This window comes from Anabrus simplex, chromosome 1, assembly GCF_040414725.1.
Source record: "Anabrus simplex isolate iqAnaSimp1 chromosome 1, ASM4041472v1, whole genome shotgun sequence".
NCBI lineage: Eukaryota > Metazoa > Arthropoda > Insecta > Orthoptera > Tettigoniidae > Anabrus > Anabrus simplex.
This window is the reverse complement of record NC_090265.1, coordinates 941,279,273-941,293,153: the sequence shown is the minus strand read 5'-3', so window position 1 is coordinate 941,293,153 and position 13,881 is coordinate 941,279,273. Positions and strand designations below refer to the sequence as shown.

General features: G+C 36.5%; 1 protein-coding gene across 3 annotated transcripts in view; it reads left to right on the top strand.

Annotated features, from left to right (window-relative positions):
* Positions 1–13,881, top strand: part of mahj (LisH and WD40 domain-containing protein mahjong) — a 460,349-nt gene that overhangs the window by 431,326 nt on the left and 15,142 nt on the right. For all 3 annotated transcript variants that reach the window (XM_067136681.2, XM_067136682.2, XM_067136683.2), the window contains 2 exons: positions 4,090–4,247; positions 12,881–12,965. In XM_067136681.2, coding sequence (XP_066992782.2) covers positions 4,090–4,247; positions 12,881–12,965 — 243 coding nt within the window. The remainder of the gene's footprint in view (positions 1–4,089; positions 4,248–12,880; positions 12,966–13,881) is intronic.

The following is a 13,881-nucleotide window of genomic DNA, read 5'->3' as shown; positions in this document are numbered from 1 at the left end:
CCCTTAAAAAATATAAAAATTACAAAATATATTAAAGATTGAACCCCCATCAATAATCAATGAAAAACATAGAGGGATTAAAAATACAATTATAAATATAAACTTTAACATTGTAAAACTCTAAATGTTTGGAAAAAATCATTACCTAATCCCTTACTTACTGGCAAGGTATGGAGGCCTTGATATGTTCCCTCTCGTGTGATATCACGTCATCGTTGGACTATGGTTATAATTAAAACTAATCCTAAAAACAAAAGGGAATTATCATATTGGTGAAATCACTTAATTATTCCTATGGTAGTTGCTATAGCTCCAATGGCACCAGTTAGAGGTCAAGGTCTTGGGTTAACTAGATGATATGGGTGATTTGAATGTGTTACCATAATTTACTTCTCTAGAATAAGGGGTGGCTAAAATAGCAAAAACATTTGATTGATTAATAGCTACAGCTCATTCTAATGTTATTAAAAGTATTTGAGCAATAAGTAGAATAGAGAGTGTTGAGAGTACTAAAGAAGGTCCGGTGTTTCCTAGAAGAGTTAAAAGAAGGTGACCTGCAATTATATTAGCTGCTAAACGAACAGCTAACGTTCCTGAGCGAATGATGTTTCTAATATTTTCAATACAAACTATAAAAGGTATGAGGACTGATGGTGTTCCTTGAGGGACTATATGAGCGAATATGTGAGTTGTGTGGTTGATTCACCCATACAATATGAAAGACAATCACAAAGGTAGTGCTAAATGCGAGTGTTAATACTAAATGGCTGGAACTTGTGAAAATATAAGGAAATAATCCTAAAAAATTATTAAATTAAATAAGTGAGAATAATGAAATAAAGATGAAAGTTCTTCCGTTATGACTAGTTGGTCCAATTAAAGTTTTAAATTCATTGTGAAGGGTATTTGTTATTGAAAATCAAGTAACGGTAACACGTGATGGGATTAAGCAGTAAAATGTTTTTGCTATTTTAGCCACCCTTTATTCTAGAGAAGTAAATTATGGCAACACATTCAAATCACCCATATCATCTAGTTAACCCAAGACCTTGACCTCTAACTGGTGCCATTGGAGTTATAGCAACTACTATAGGAATAATTAAGTGATTTCACCAATATGATAATTCCCTTTTGTTTTTAGGATTAGTTTTAATTACTCTAACCCTAATCCAATGATGACGTGATATCACACGAGAGGGAACATATCAAGGCCTCCATACCAGTAAGTAAGGGATTACGGTGGGGTATAATTTTATTTATTATTTCTGAAGTATTTATCTCCTTCTTCTGGGCTTTTTTTCATAGAAGCTTTTCACCCAGTATTGAATTAGGAAGACTTTGACCACCTTGAGGTATTCAACCTTTTAATCCTCTCCAAATCCCTCTTCTTAATACTACCATTCTCCTTGCTTCAGGAGTAACCATCACCTGAGCACATCATAGTTTAAAAGAAGGAAATTATAGTCAAGCCACCCAAAGATTATGTTTTACAATCATGCGATTCGAATTATTTTGAAAGTATCAATTTAAAATTAGTGAATGGGAGAGTTTATTTTATTAAAATAACATTAATTATATATGTTTTAGTATAGAAATAGACAAATTTATTTATTTATAGTGGAGTAGTACTGTGAAGGAAAATTGAAAAAGGTTGAAACTAAATTTATAAAAAAGTAAATTGATATTGTACCTTGTGTATCAGGGTTTATTAAAATTGGAATAGAGATTTATTTTTCCCACATTAAAAAGAGCTAATTTGTTATGTTGTCAAATTGCCTTGCTTCTTCCTGTCATTATTATTATAAGTTGATCAAATATTAAATCATGATCAATTATTAGTACAATATTTTTACTTATTTTATTATTATTATTATTATTATTATTATTATTATTATTATTATTAACATAACAGATTTTTGCAGTTATTTTTAATTTAAAAATGGCCATACATAGTTAATTAAGGTCATACTGTATATGCTTGCATATTTGGACAATTTTTAGGTCCTAAACATCCAAACCCTAATCATAAACAATAGCAACTATGATATGTTTGTGTTACTTTTTTTGAAATGTTCGGGTATATTGTCCATCTTTCTGAGAAAGGATGGAATGTCTACGCCTGCTTTTAAATCAACTTTTGGTTCCAAAGATACGCTTAACAGAATTTCTTACTGAAAAGTCAACTGAATTAAATAGTTCACTGTTGATGTCTACTCTGTCTTCCATCAGTGTGTTTGTATTGAAGCAATATATAATCTAAATCATGTTTAGGTCTATGGAAGTGATACCATTTTTTTTAAGTTTTACATAACGTTAAGCAAGCACATTATCTTTTTTACTCTAGAGAACATTAACTCACTGGGGTAAGCTAATCTAAAAATGTTTTAACTGGGCATGCACAAAGAAGGTATAGGTGCGTGTAACAATGGGCTAGTTTTCCTGAAACCTATTCTTCCTCATCAAACTTCTAACACTGTATATTTCGACCTGCCACGGATTGGGTGACCAGGGAAGGCTGAACTCATTCATCTTATCCTGTCGCTTTGGCAAGAACAAGACACTGGTTGTGTGTAAGGAAGGGCTTCACTACACAGATTCGCTGCATGTGCCTTTCAGTAGTATGTTAAATTCAAATATATTTCCTTTTATTTCTTCAGAACATTTTTTTGGAAAAGCTCAGCTTTCCCTGTCAATTCTCAGGCTTCACTACTGGCTGTGTGTAGTTTATGCAAGCAAACTGTACAGTGCAAGCAAATGCACAAACAATGTAGAAGAAAATGGTGAAAGAAAAGAGAAGCAGTCAAAACAGTAGGAGAGTGACAATACCAGTACATTAGAAAATTGGTATCCAATAATTGGGGGAGGGGGGGTAATAAATCCTTCCGTAGCTGCAAACATTTTCTTTAATGCTAGGTATCCCCCGATGATGATGATGATGATGATGATGATGATGATGATGATATGAAGTGCAATGCTCCGTAAGTTAATATTTTAAGAAAGAGAAGAGAGAAAGTAATTTAACAGACTTTCATTTTTATATTCCGTTTATATTTTGTTCTGATACAGTGACACATCTGTTTGTATTTGTTAATTGGTTCTGAACACCTATATGATTTTATTGGTCGTTACATTCTTAACTACCGAGCGAGTTGGCATGATGTTAGGGGCGCACAGCTGTGAACTTGTATCCGGGAAATAGTGGGTTCGAACCCACTGTCAGCAGCCCCAAAGATGGTTTTCCATAGTTTCCCATTTTCACACCAGGCAAATGCTGGGGCTGTATCTTAATTAAGGCCACGGCTGCTTCCTTGCCACTCCTAGACCACGCCATAAGACCTATCTGTGTTGGTGCAACGTAAAGGAACTTGTAAAAATTCTCAACTAGGTATCATGAGAAACCAGAATACAGAGATCTGTAAGTACATCTGTTTTCATCTCACAACAATTACTCAGTATTTCTCAAGTTTTCAACATGTAATGGTCTTTGAGGGGCTCGGGAGTAAATAATGGTAAGGGATATGCCATGTTTAATAGCAACCAGAAATGAATCACAACTTTGACAAGTTTGCAGTTGCTATAAAACATGCCATGTCCCTTACCATTACTTGCTTGCTTGCTTGCTTGCTTACTTACTTACTTACTTACTTACTTACTTACTTACTTACTTACTTACTTACTTACTTACTTACTTACTTACTTACTTACTTACTTACTTACTTACTTACTTACTTACTTACTTACTTACTTACTTACTTACTTACTTACTTACTTACTTACTTACTTACTTACTTACTTACTCACTCACTCACTCTACCCTTGGCCATCTGCCATATCCAATATCTCCTATTTAACATTATATGGACTGTAAAGTTGTCCCAAGTATGTTGATAATTTTTGTGCTTTCGATGATTACCACTTTTCTTCATCTTATATAGCCTTTTCCAATTTCCAAAGAAACTAATTTATACTTTAATCTGTGTATCATAATATTGATGTTGTCTCTCCTCAGTAACATCTTCAGTTTTGTGAGTTCTTATGCAGTGGATATGAATAATATAAATGTTTCTTTCTTTCTTGTCTTTTGATTAGCTACAATTGATGTCAAGAAAAATATCTTCGATCTGACATGTAACAAGTTTGACACTCAAATTGCCATTGTGGAAAACAATGGTTTATTAGATAATGTCCAAGAATCTTCAGTACGTTTATATGATGTGGGACGAAGAAGAGATGATGAAGATGAAGGAGTAAGTATAATTTTTCCTTGCTACTTTTCTGTGTATGCAGGATGGATTGTAAGTCAGCATACTCAAATCTGGTGGTGGTGATAAACAAACAAATCAACCTTCTAATAACCTTAAATGAAGGAGAAAAGGAATGAATTCTGGCCTCTCAACGAATATATTGGGTAAAGATTTGGAAGCTCCATGACCCTTAGGGCTTCACAGTCCTATACTGACAGAATCAGAACAGATCAAAAGTTACCAAGGAAGAGCAGAGATTGTTTCGGTGTATTTTTTTAAGGGACAAAACCATGAGATTTTTAACCTCATTAAAACTACTAGTGAAGGGAGAGATATGATTCGCATTGGATACTTATGCACTAACGATCAGACACATCACTGAAAAATACAGCAGCTGTTGAGTGATTCACCTTAGGTAACCCATTGATAGTTTGTGGATATGATTTGTGTCTTTCTCTTCTTCCTCTCCTAATATTTTGAATATAAAGTTAATCGCACAGGATGCTCTTCTGATCTGTCAGTTGGCTTACTTAGTAATAATCAGCTCAGTTCATCTTTCTGATCATAGCACAAGTGCATGACTTGACCAAAATGTATCTAAATTATACCAACAAAAAATCAGGGTTTCTCTTCATGTTACATAAAGAACAATGGCACAGTGGATTGACGGAGAATATTTTTATTTTCGAGAAGATTAGGTTACTTTGCTACTTCCGGGTGCATGACTCAAGTTGACAAACTCACCATATTTGCAAACCGCTGCCCATCACTGTGCTTCAGGGAAGGGAGGGGAAGTGGGGGTGGGGTGTATGATAGACAGAGACAATGCTTGGTGTGAATGCACAAGTTTCTTCGTTTGACTCTTGCGGAATTATCTTTGTCTCTTACAGGCACTATCCACAGTTTGTTTATTAAGCAGCCATAATTGCACATACAGTACAAGATCACACAGTAAAAGGGATGTACTGAAACACTACTGACAGATGTCTCACCGGCAGTAGACAGTATGCGCTTATCGATCATCATTTGTTCCTCTTAGTTTTTAATGGAAGTTGCCGAGTTAATTGATGAAGTTATTTTATTATATTCTAATGACAACAAAGAAAACAAGAAAACTGTGATGCCTGACAGTTGCAGTATTCCAATGTGCCATAATCAATTCATCAAGTTTGAATTGCACTCAAAAAAGTAACAAAGTGCCACTCCAATTGCCCTCACAGAAGAAAAAATCAAATATATCCTATTAAGAGAAAATTACCCTAAACTTGCTCTGACTCGTCCCATGTTACTCAGTTCACAGCGGTCAACTGCCGTGCAAACTACTAGGTACTGTACTTTCACCACCCTCAGCTCTTAGCTAAGGCTGTACCTGATACCATTAGGCGTGCATTGAACTCTAAGGAATTTACATTGCCACATTTCACTGAACTAAACTACGTATTTTGAGTCTGCGACGGGATGCAGGAAAAAAATTCCCCTCAAATGTTGTCTCAAAATTCAGGTGCGACTTATACACGTGAACGGCCTATGCGCACATTATTACGGTGTTGTTCCACTTATTTGTGCCAGGCTTCTCTTTCATCTTTCCTGTCTTACCTCTCTGGCATTCAACTTTTATTTTTTTCCTGTCCATATGGTATTAAATTTCAAGTCTAAGAGAGTGTCTTATTTTTCATTCCTTTCGTGACCTCTTTCTTTGCCGGTACAGTTCATTAATTCATTCATTCATTTATTCATTCACTCATTCATTCATTCATCAAAGAGTCAGAACTCTTTCTTCTATGGTGTTAAGATGGGATCATAAACCTGCCTACACTGAGAGTTGGCCATGCGGTTAGGGGCGTGCAGCTGTGAGCTTGAATTCGAGAGATAGTGGGTTCAAACCCCACTGTCAGCAGCCCTGAAGATGGTTTTCCGTGATTTTCCATTTTCACACCAGGCAAATGCTGGGGCTGTACCTTAATTAAGGCTACGGCTACTTCTTTCACACTCCTAGCCCTTTCCTGTCCCATCGTTGCCATAAGTTCTACCTTTGTCAGTGCGACGTAAAGCCAATTGTTAAAAAATAAAATAAAAATGGTTTTGATTTCTTAAAGTGACAATCGTCATAATTACTACCTCATTATGTGATTTAACATCCTATGGTGTTCTTGGAGATGTTTAAAATAATATTCTTAAGAAAATGGAGCAAGTCCAGGGTAGCCCGATTTTCGTATGGCAGATACGGAACACTTTGATTTTCTTACCTTAGAACATGGAAACAAAATGTCACAGCCATTTAATGATGAAATAAGATATCAATAATATAGCAGTCTACAGTATTTACAGTAAGTTAGTATAAACTTACATTTCACAACTACTTCTAATTGGATAACGCCACGTTAAACAGTTTCTTCTTCAACAAAACTTTTTTGCAAAATTCCATACAATTGGTTGGAACCAGTAGTGACGAGTGGTCTTTGGTTAGAACTAAAGTGTGTGGTATGTAATATTTTGTACTCCTTTTTCAAAACCACATACTTTTAATAGCAGTGCTATGGTCTAAAGCATGAGATTTTAAAATAAAGAATTTGTTTTCTGAAAAACAGAAAAGTCAGCATACTCTTTAAGAAAACAATAGGAGAAAAATTTATGTTGTTCCGGGTAAAACCGCATATCTTACAATTCTAAGCAAGTCGGCACATCTACAATATCTGATAGTACTATTTTTGTCAGGAGAAGACCCTACTTTGCAGCTTAGTTCAGCTTCAGCCCAAAGGACCTAGCTCGATAGCTGCACTCGCTTAAGTGCAACCAGTATCCAATATTCACAAGATACTGGGTTTGAATCCCACTGTCGGCAGCCCTGAAGATGATTTTCCATGGTTTCCAATTTTCACACCAGGCAAGTGCTGGGGCTGTACCTTAATTAAGGCCACAGACGTTTCCTTCCCCCTCCTAGCCCTTTCCTGTCCCATCGTCGCCATAAGACATATTTGTGTTGGTGCGACGTAAAGCAACTTGGGGAAAAAAAAGCCAAAGGGATGGTTGGTATGTAGAATATTATGAACTAGTTAGCTGAAGCATGGGTCTACAATATTCCTTTCCACTGACTAGTTATGCTAGATTCAATCTCTCTATGCACCCTTCGTGTTTTTAGAGGACAATGATAACAGAATCTCTCTCTATTGATAACAGGAGTATCAAGATGAAGAGGAAGAATAAAATTGTTAGAAATTCATTGATGAATTGATCATTAAGCTGGCTTTTGTTGTAGCTAAAAATAAATTCGATAGAAAGGAAGGTTGTAAAACTAGGATTATTAGGAAATACCATGTCGTTGATAAGAGAGACTTGGGAGAATTAAAAAAAAAAAAGTAATTGAGATCAGTGGAAAACGGTAAGTAAAAATGTAAACTGCCTGTGGGATGGGTTAAAAGCAATTGTTGAGGAGTGTAAAAATAGGTATGTACCTTTAAAGGTATGGTAAAGACCCAGATTATTATAACAAGGAAATAAAGAGATTAAGAAGGAGGTACAGGTTAGATAGAAATTAGGAACGGATGTGGTAAGGAGAGATTGAAGGAACGTACTAGAAAATTAAATTTAGCAAATAAGTCAGATAAGAATAACATGTTGCAAACATAAGTGGCAGTCATATGAATTTCAGTGAAAAATGAAGGGTATACGTTCGTACTTAAAGGCAGAAAAGGTTTCAGGAAGGACATTCCAGGAATAATTAATGAACAAGGGTAGTGTATATGTGAGGACTTACAGAAGGCAGAAGTATTCCATCAGCAATATTTAGAAATAGTTGAATATAAGGAAAATATCCAGGGGAGGAGTTTACAAATACTGACGAAGAACTGTAAGTTACCTGCAAAGATAAAGTTACTTACAAACAGATACAAAAGTTGAAAGCTAGGAAAGCATCTGGGGGGTTGATAAGATTTCTGGAGATATACTGATGGCAATGGATTGGGATATAGTGCTGTATATGAAATATTTATTATTACTGTTTGCCTGAAGGAGCTATACCATATGAATGGAGAGTTGCTATAGTAGCCACAGTGTACAGCACAAGGGAGAAGGTGGCAAACATAAAGTGGATAATTGCAGGGCAGTCAGCTCAACATACGTTACACGTAAGTTCTGGTAAAGTATTCTTTCTGATTATACTAGATACATTTGCAAAACTACTAACTGGTTTGATAGAAGGCAGTTCGGGTTGAGGAAAGGTTATTCCAGTGAGGCTCAACTGGTAGGTTTCCAACAAAATATAGCAGATATTTTAGATCAAATGGATTGTATCACTTTTGACCTATCTAAGGCTTTTGACAGGGTAGATCATTGGAAACTGCTGACAAAAATTAGGGCAAGGGAGTGGTTGAATGGGTGGTTAAATTTCTAGAAAATAGAAGTCAGAGAATTATAGTAGGTGGAGCCTTATCTGACCTGTAATGATTAAGTGGGCAGTCCACAGATCAGTATTGTTAGAGTTCATGTCCTATTATGTATATAAACGATATGAGTAAAGAACTGGAATCACAGATAAGACTTTTCACATATGATGTTATACTGTAAAGAATAATAAATAAGTTACAGAATTGTGAGCGACTGCAGAAAGACCTCGACAATGTTGGAAGATGGATAACAGACAATGTTATGATGATAAACAGGATGAAAAATCAGGTTGTATGTTTCACCAAGAGAAAAGGTCATTTCACTTTTAACTGTCATGCTGTTGGAGTGAAAGTATCTCATGCAGGTGACTGTTTGTTCATTGGTGTTATTATAATGAAAGATCTTCTTTGAGGTAAATTACATTAACAGGTTTGTAAATAAAGGTTATGGATCTCTTCATACGATTATGAGACTAGTAAGGATGTAAAGGAGAGAACGTATAAATCTCTGATAAGATCATTTAGTGTGGTTCCAGTGTATGGGACCCACACCATAAATACTTGATACAAAAGCTGAAAAAGATCCAGAGGAAAGCAACGAGATTTGTTCTGGGTGATTTCAAACAAAAGTGTACATACATACATCTTCATTATAGACCATTATGTCTTTCAGTGTTCAGTCTGCAAGCCTTTGTGAATTTACTAAACGTTGCCACAATCCTCTATTTGTAACTAGTTCTGTGGCCTCATTTAGTTCTATACCTCTTATCTTTAAATTGTTTAAAACTGAGTCTAATCATCATTGTCTTGGTCTCCCTCTACTCCTCTTACCCTCAATAAGAGAGTCCATTATTCTCCTAGGTAACATATCCTCCTCCATTCGCTTCACATGACCCCACCACCAAAGCCGGTTAATGCGTATAGCTTCATCCATTAAGTACATTCCTAACTTAAACCTTTATCTCCTTATTCCGAGTACCCCCTGCCATTGTTCCCACCTCTTTGTACCAGCAATCATTCTCGCTACTTTCATGTCTGTTACTTCTAACTTCTGAATAAGATATCCTGAGTCCACCCAGCCTTCACTCCTGTAAAGCAAAGTAGATCTGAAAACAGACAAATATAAAGATAGTCCTTCTCACAGAATACTATTGATCGCAACTGCGAGCTCACTACATTAGCTTTATTGCACGTTGATTCAACCTCATTTACTGTACTACCATCGTGGGAGAACACACATCCTAAATACTTTAAATTATCTACCTGTTACAGCTTTGTATCCCCAATCTGACATTCAATTCCCTTGAATTTCTTACCTACTGACGTGATTTTTGTCTTTGAAAGGCTAATTTTTATACCATACTCATGGAACCATTTGGCATAATCTGCCATTAAAACCAAGTTGTCAGCATAGGCCACACTGCTTACTACATTTTCACCTAATTGAATCCCTCTCTGCCACTTTATACCTTTCGGCAGATGATCAGTGTAAACTATGAACAACAAAGGTGAAAGATTACAGCCTTATCTAACCCCTGTAAGTACCTTGAACCAAGAACTCATTCTATCATCATTTCTCACTGCAGCCCAATTGTCAACATATATGCCTTTGATTGATTTTAACAATCTACCCTTAATCCCATAGTCCCCAGTATGGCGAACATCTTTTCCCTCGGTACTTTGTCATATGCTTTCTGTTGATCTACGGAACATAACTGTCTCTTCCTCTCATAGCATTTTTCAGTTGCCTGTCTCATACTGAATATCAGATCCTGACAGCCCCTCTGTGGTTTGAAACTACACTGTTTTTCATCCAACTTCCTCTCAACCACTTATCGCACCCTCTCTTCCAAGATGCCAGTGAACACTTTGCCTGGTATACTGATCAGTGAGATAACGGTACCTTGATAGTTGTTTCAATCCTTCCAGTTCCCTTGCTTACAGATGATAGGTGCAATAATCCCTTTGACCAATCAGAAGGTATCTTACTAACACTCCATGTTAATTTGATCATTCCTGCCTTCCCAGTATATTTCACCATTTCAGGTCTAATTTCATTTATTCCTGCTGCTTTATGACATTGGAATTTATTTACCAACCTTTCCAGTTCATCAAGCGTAATTTCACCATCTCATTCTTCTCCTCCCCATGAGCTCGGTTGCTGGTGACATTACCAGGAAGATTTCCTTCTATCTTGAGAAGATTTTGAAAATATTCCTTTCACCTGTCCAGTGATTTCCAGGGATCTCTTTTGAGTTCATCAGAATTACCCAAAACACTATTCATTTCCTTTTTTCCTTCCTTCCTTTCTTTATGACTAGCCCAAAAGGTTTCCCTGCTGCTTGATATAGCCTTTCCAGGTTATTGCCCAAATCTTCCCATGACTTCTTTTTGGTTTCAACAAATATTTGTTTCACTCTGTTTCTTTCATCTATGTATAATTCCCTGTTTGCATCATCCTTGTTTGGAGCTATTTCTGATGCGTCCTCTTTTTACATTTGCGAGCTGCTCTCATTTCATCAATCCACCATAATGTTTGCTTTTTCCCATCTTTACACACAGTTGTTCCTAGGCATTTCCTTGCTATTTGTACTGCAGCATCCCTGTATGCCACCCATTCTCTTTCTATATCGTGAACCTGCTTATTGTCCACTGTTAGGAATTTTTTACTAATATCTATTTACTGCTAATTCCCTCATCTTGGAGATTTTCTACCCTTATTCGTCTGCAGACAGATTTCATTTTCTCTATCCTAGGCTTAGAGATACTTAATTCACTACAGATCAGATAGTGTTCTTCTGTATCATCAAAAAATCCCCAGAAAACCCACACATTCCTAACAGATTTCCTGAATTCGAAGTAGCGGTGAATAGCCTTATGCTTGAAGAATGTATTCGTAACTGCTAAACCCATCCTCACACAGAAGTCCAGCAAACACTTCCCATTCCTATTATCTTCCCCACGTTTACCAATCACCTTTTCGTATCCTTCAGTTTTGTTTCCAACTGTCACATTGAAACCGCCCATTAGTACTATCCTATCCTTGCTGTTGACCACAACTACGATGTCAATCAATGCTTCACAGAACTTGTCAACTTCATCCTCATCTGCACCCTCCCCTGGTGAATTCACCGAGACAATTCTCATCCTGATTTGTCCAACCGCCAAATCTACCCACATCATTCATTAATTTATGTGCCTAACAGTAACTATGTTGCTTGCAATAGTATTTTGGTGAACAGCCCTAGCTCACACTCTGCCGTTCCCTTTTTAACACCCGTCAAGTACACTTTATAATCTCCTATCTCTTTCTCATTATCTCCCCTTACCCGAATATCATTTACTCCTAGCACATCCATATGCATCCTCTTTGGTGACTCAGCCATTTTAACTTTCTTTCTTTTTTCGCCGGGCTGAGTGGCTCAGATGGTTGAGGCGCAGGCCTTCTGCTCCTAACTTGACAGTTTCAATCCTGCTCAAATACGTCAGCCTCGTGTCGGTAGATTTACTGGCACGTAAAAGAACTCCTGCAGGACTAAATTCTGGCACATCAGTGTCTCTAAAAACCGTAAAAGTAGTTAGTGGGACATAAAGCCAATAACATTATTATTATTTTTCTTTCTTTCTTTCATAAGCCCCATTAATAATGATAGCTCCCCATAGAATTCCTTTTCATTCACCTTGTTGTTTCCAAGGAGTCCCTTGGTTTTCAAATGGGAGTGGGACTCCGTTACTGCCATAGGTCCAAGTCTTGCTTAAAATGTTCTGAGCGTGCTCTGTGAAAATTCTGTAAAGCAGGATGCTACCCTTACTTACACACAGTCCCAAGTGAGGATCTCTCCTCTGATGGGTTAGCGACCACTGTTGGATTGTATAGTCCTAGCCACCTAAGCACAAGGAGGGTCACGACATAAAATATGTCCGAGATGACCCCTCCCATTCCATAGCACTTGGTATCCCGACTCTTAGGACCACTTACTTGGCCACTCAGCCATTGCTCATGGTTCACGAACTAGAACATGACTACAGTAACCCACACCATGAACCATGACAAAAGAGTAGTACAAAAATGTTGCAAACTTTGGGCTGGGAAGACTTGGGAATACTGAGACTGATGGACTTAAAATGAGTAGACAGTACTCACAGCTTTGATCATTTACTGGGTTACAGTGAATCTTAGAAATTGTTTCATAAAATATTGAGATTCTTTGTTCCATTCATTTGGATATTGCAATCCTGTATTTCTTTTCACAGGAAGAAGAAGATGATGATGAAGACATGGAAAATAGTGATGATGGCTCTGGGTCAGGATCAGGATCAGATGATGATCAACAAGATGGTAAAACATACATAACTTTCATAATTTCAGTGACAATTCAATGTTCACCTTAAAATAAGATTTTCTTAATTGATTTATATTTTAACATGTAATTGAGTTATAATTGGCATTGCCTCCTTTTACTTTCCCCAATTCATCCTTCTTCTTTTTTTCCCCTCAAGATTCCTTTTAAATCATCCCGTATCTTTCATGGTTCTGAATATTTTTTTACCATAGACATGCTTGCCTGTGTATTATTGTAACACTACCAAGTTAGTCAGTTTTTGAGAGAGAGTATATTAATGTATACGAACCATGTAATTTGATATTTCCTTCTTACCCTTTATAATGCAAAGAAACTTTAATGATCATCTCATTGACGAGCAATGTGTAAATTCAATATGTTGTTCTAAGTCCAGCAATATTCTGTACAATGCACAGTAAATAGAATTTGCATTATTGTTTTGTCTGAAATTATTGGGGTCCTTTATAGAGGCCCTGTTAAATTTGCCTGTTCTTTACATCATAAAATTTTGAGTGATATTCTACCTGTGACACCTTGGGAGTGGCTACCCCATTGTAATAAGAGCCTATATAAGTTTCATTCATTACATCCCTGACCCAGTCAATGACTGGAAAACAGGTTGTAGGTTTTTTTTTTTTTTTTTCATTCTACTTGTGAATTTATAAAATGTTTCCTGTTTGTTTCAGTTACAGACTGTTACTAGATGATCTGCATACATTTAAAATTTGCTTCTTGATGAAATAATTACTGTGTATTGTAAGAAGCTTCATATTGCCTATTTGCTTTCAGCTTAATAGCCAAGAGACACGCTGTGGATGTGATTACTTATTAATAGGGCATACGAAGGTAGTAGTGTTTCTTGTTGAAAAGTGTGTTGTTTTTTTCTCTGAAAGCAGTGTTATTTTTCAAGAA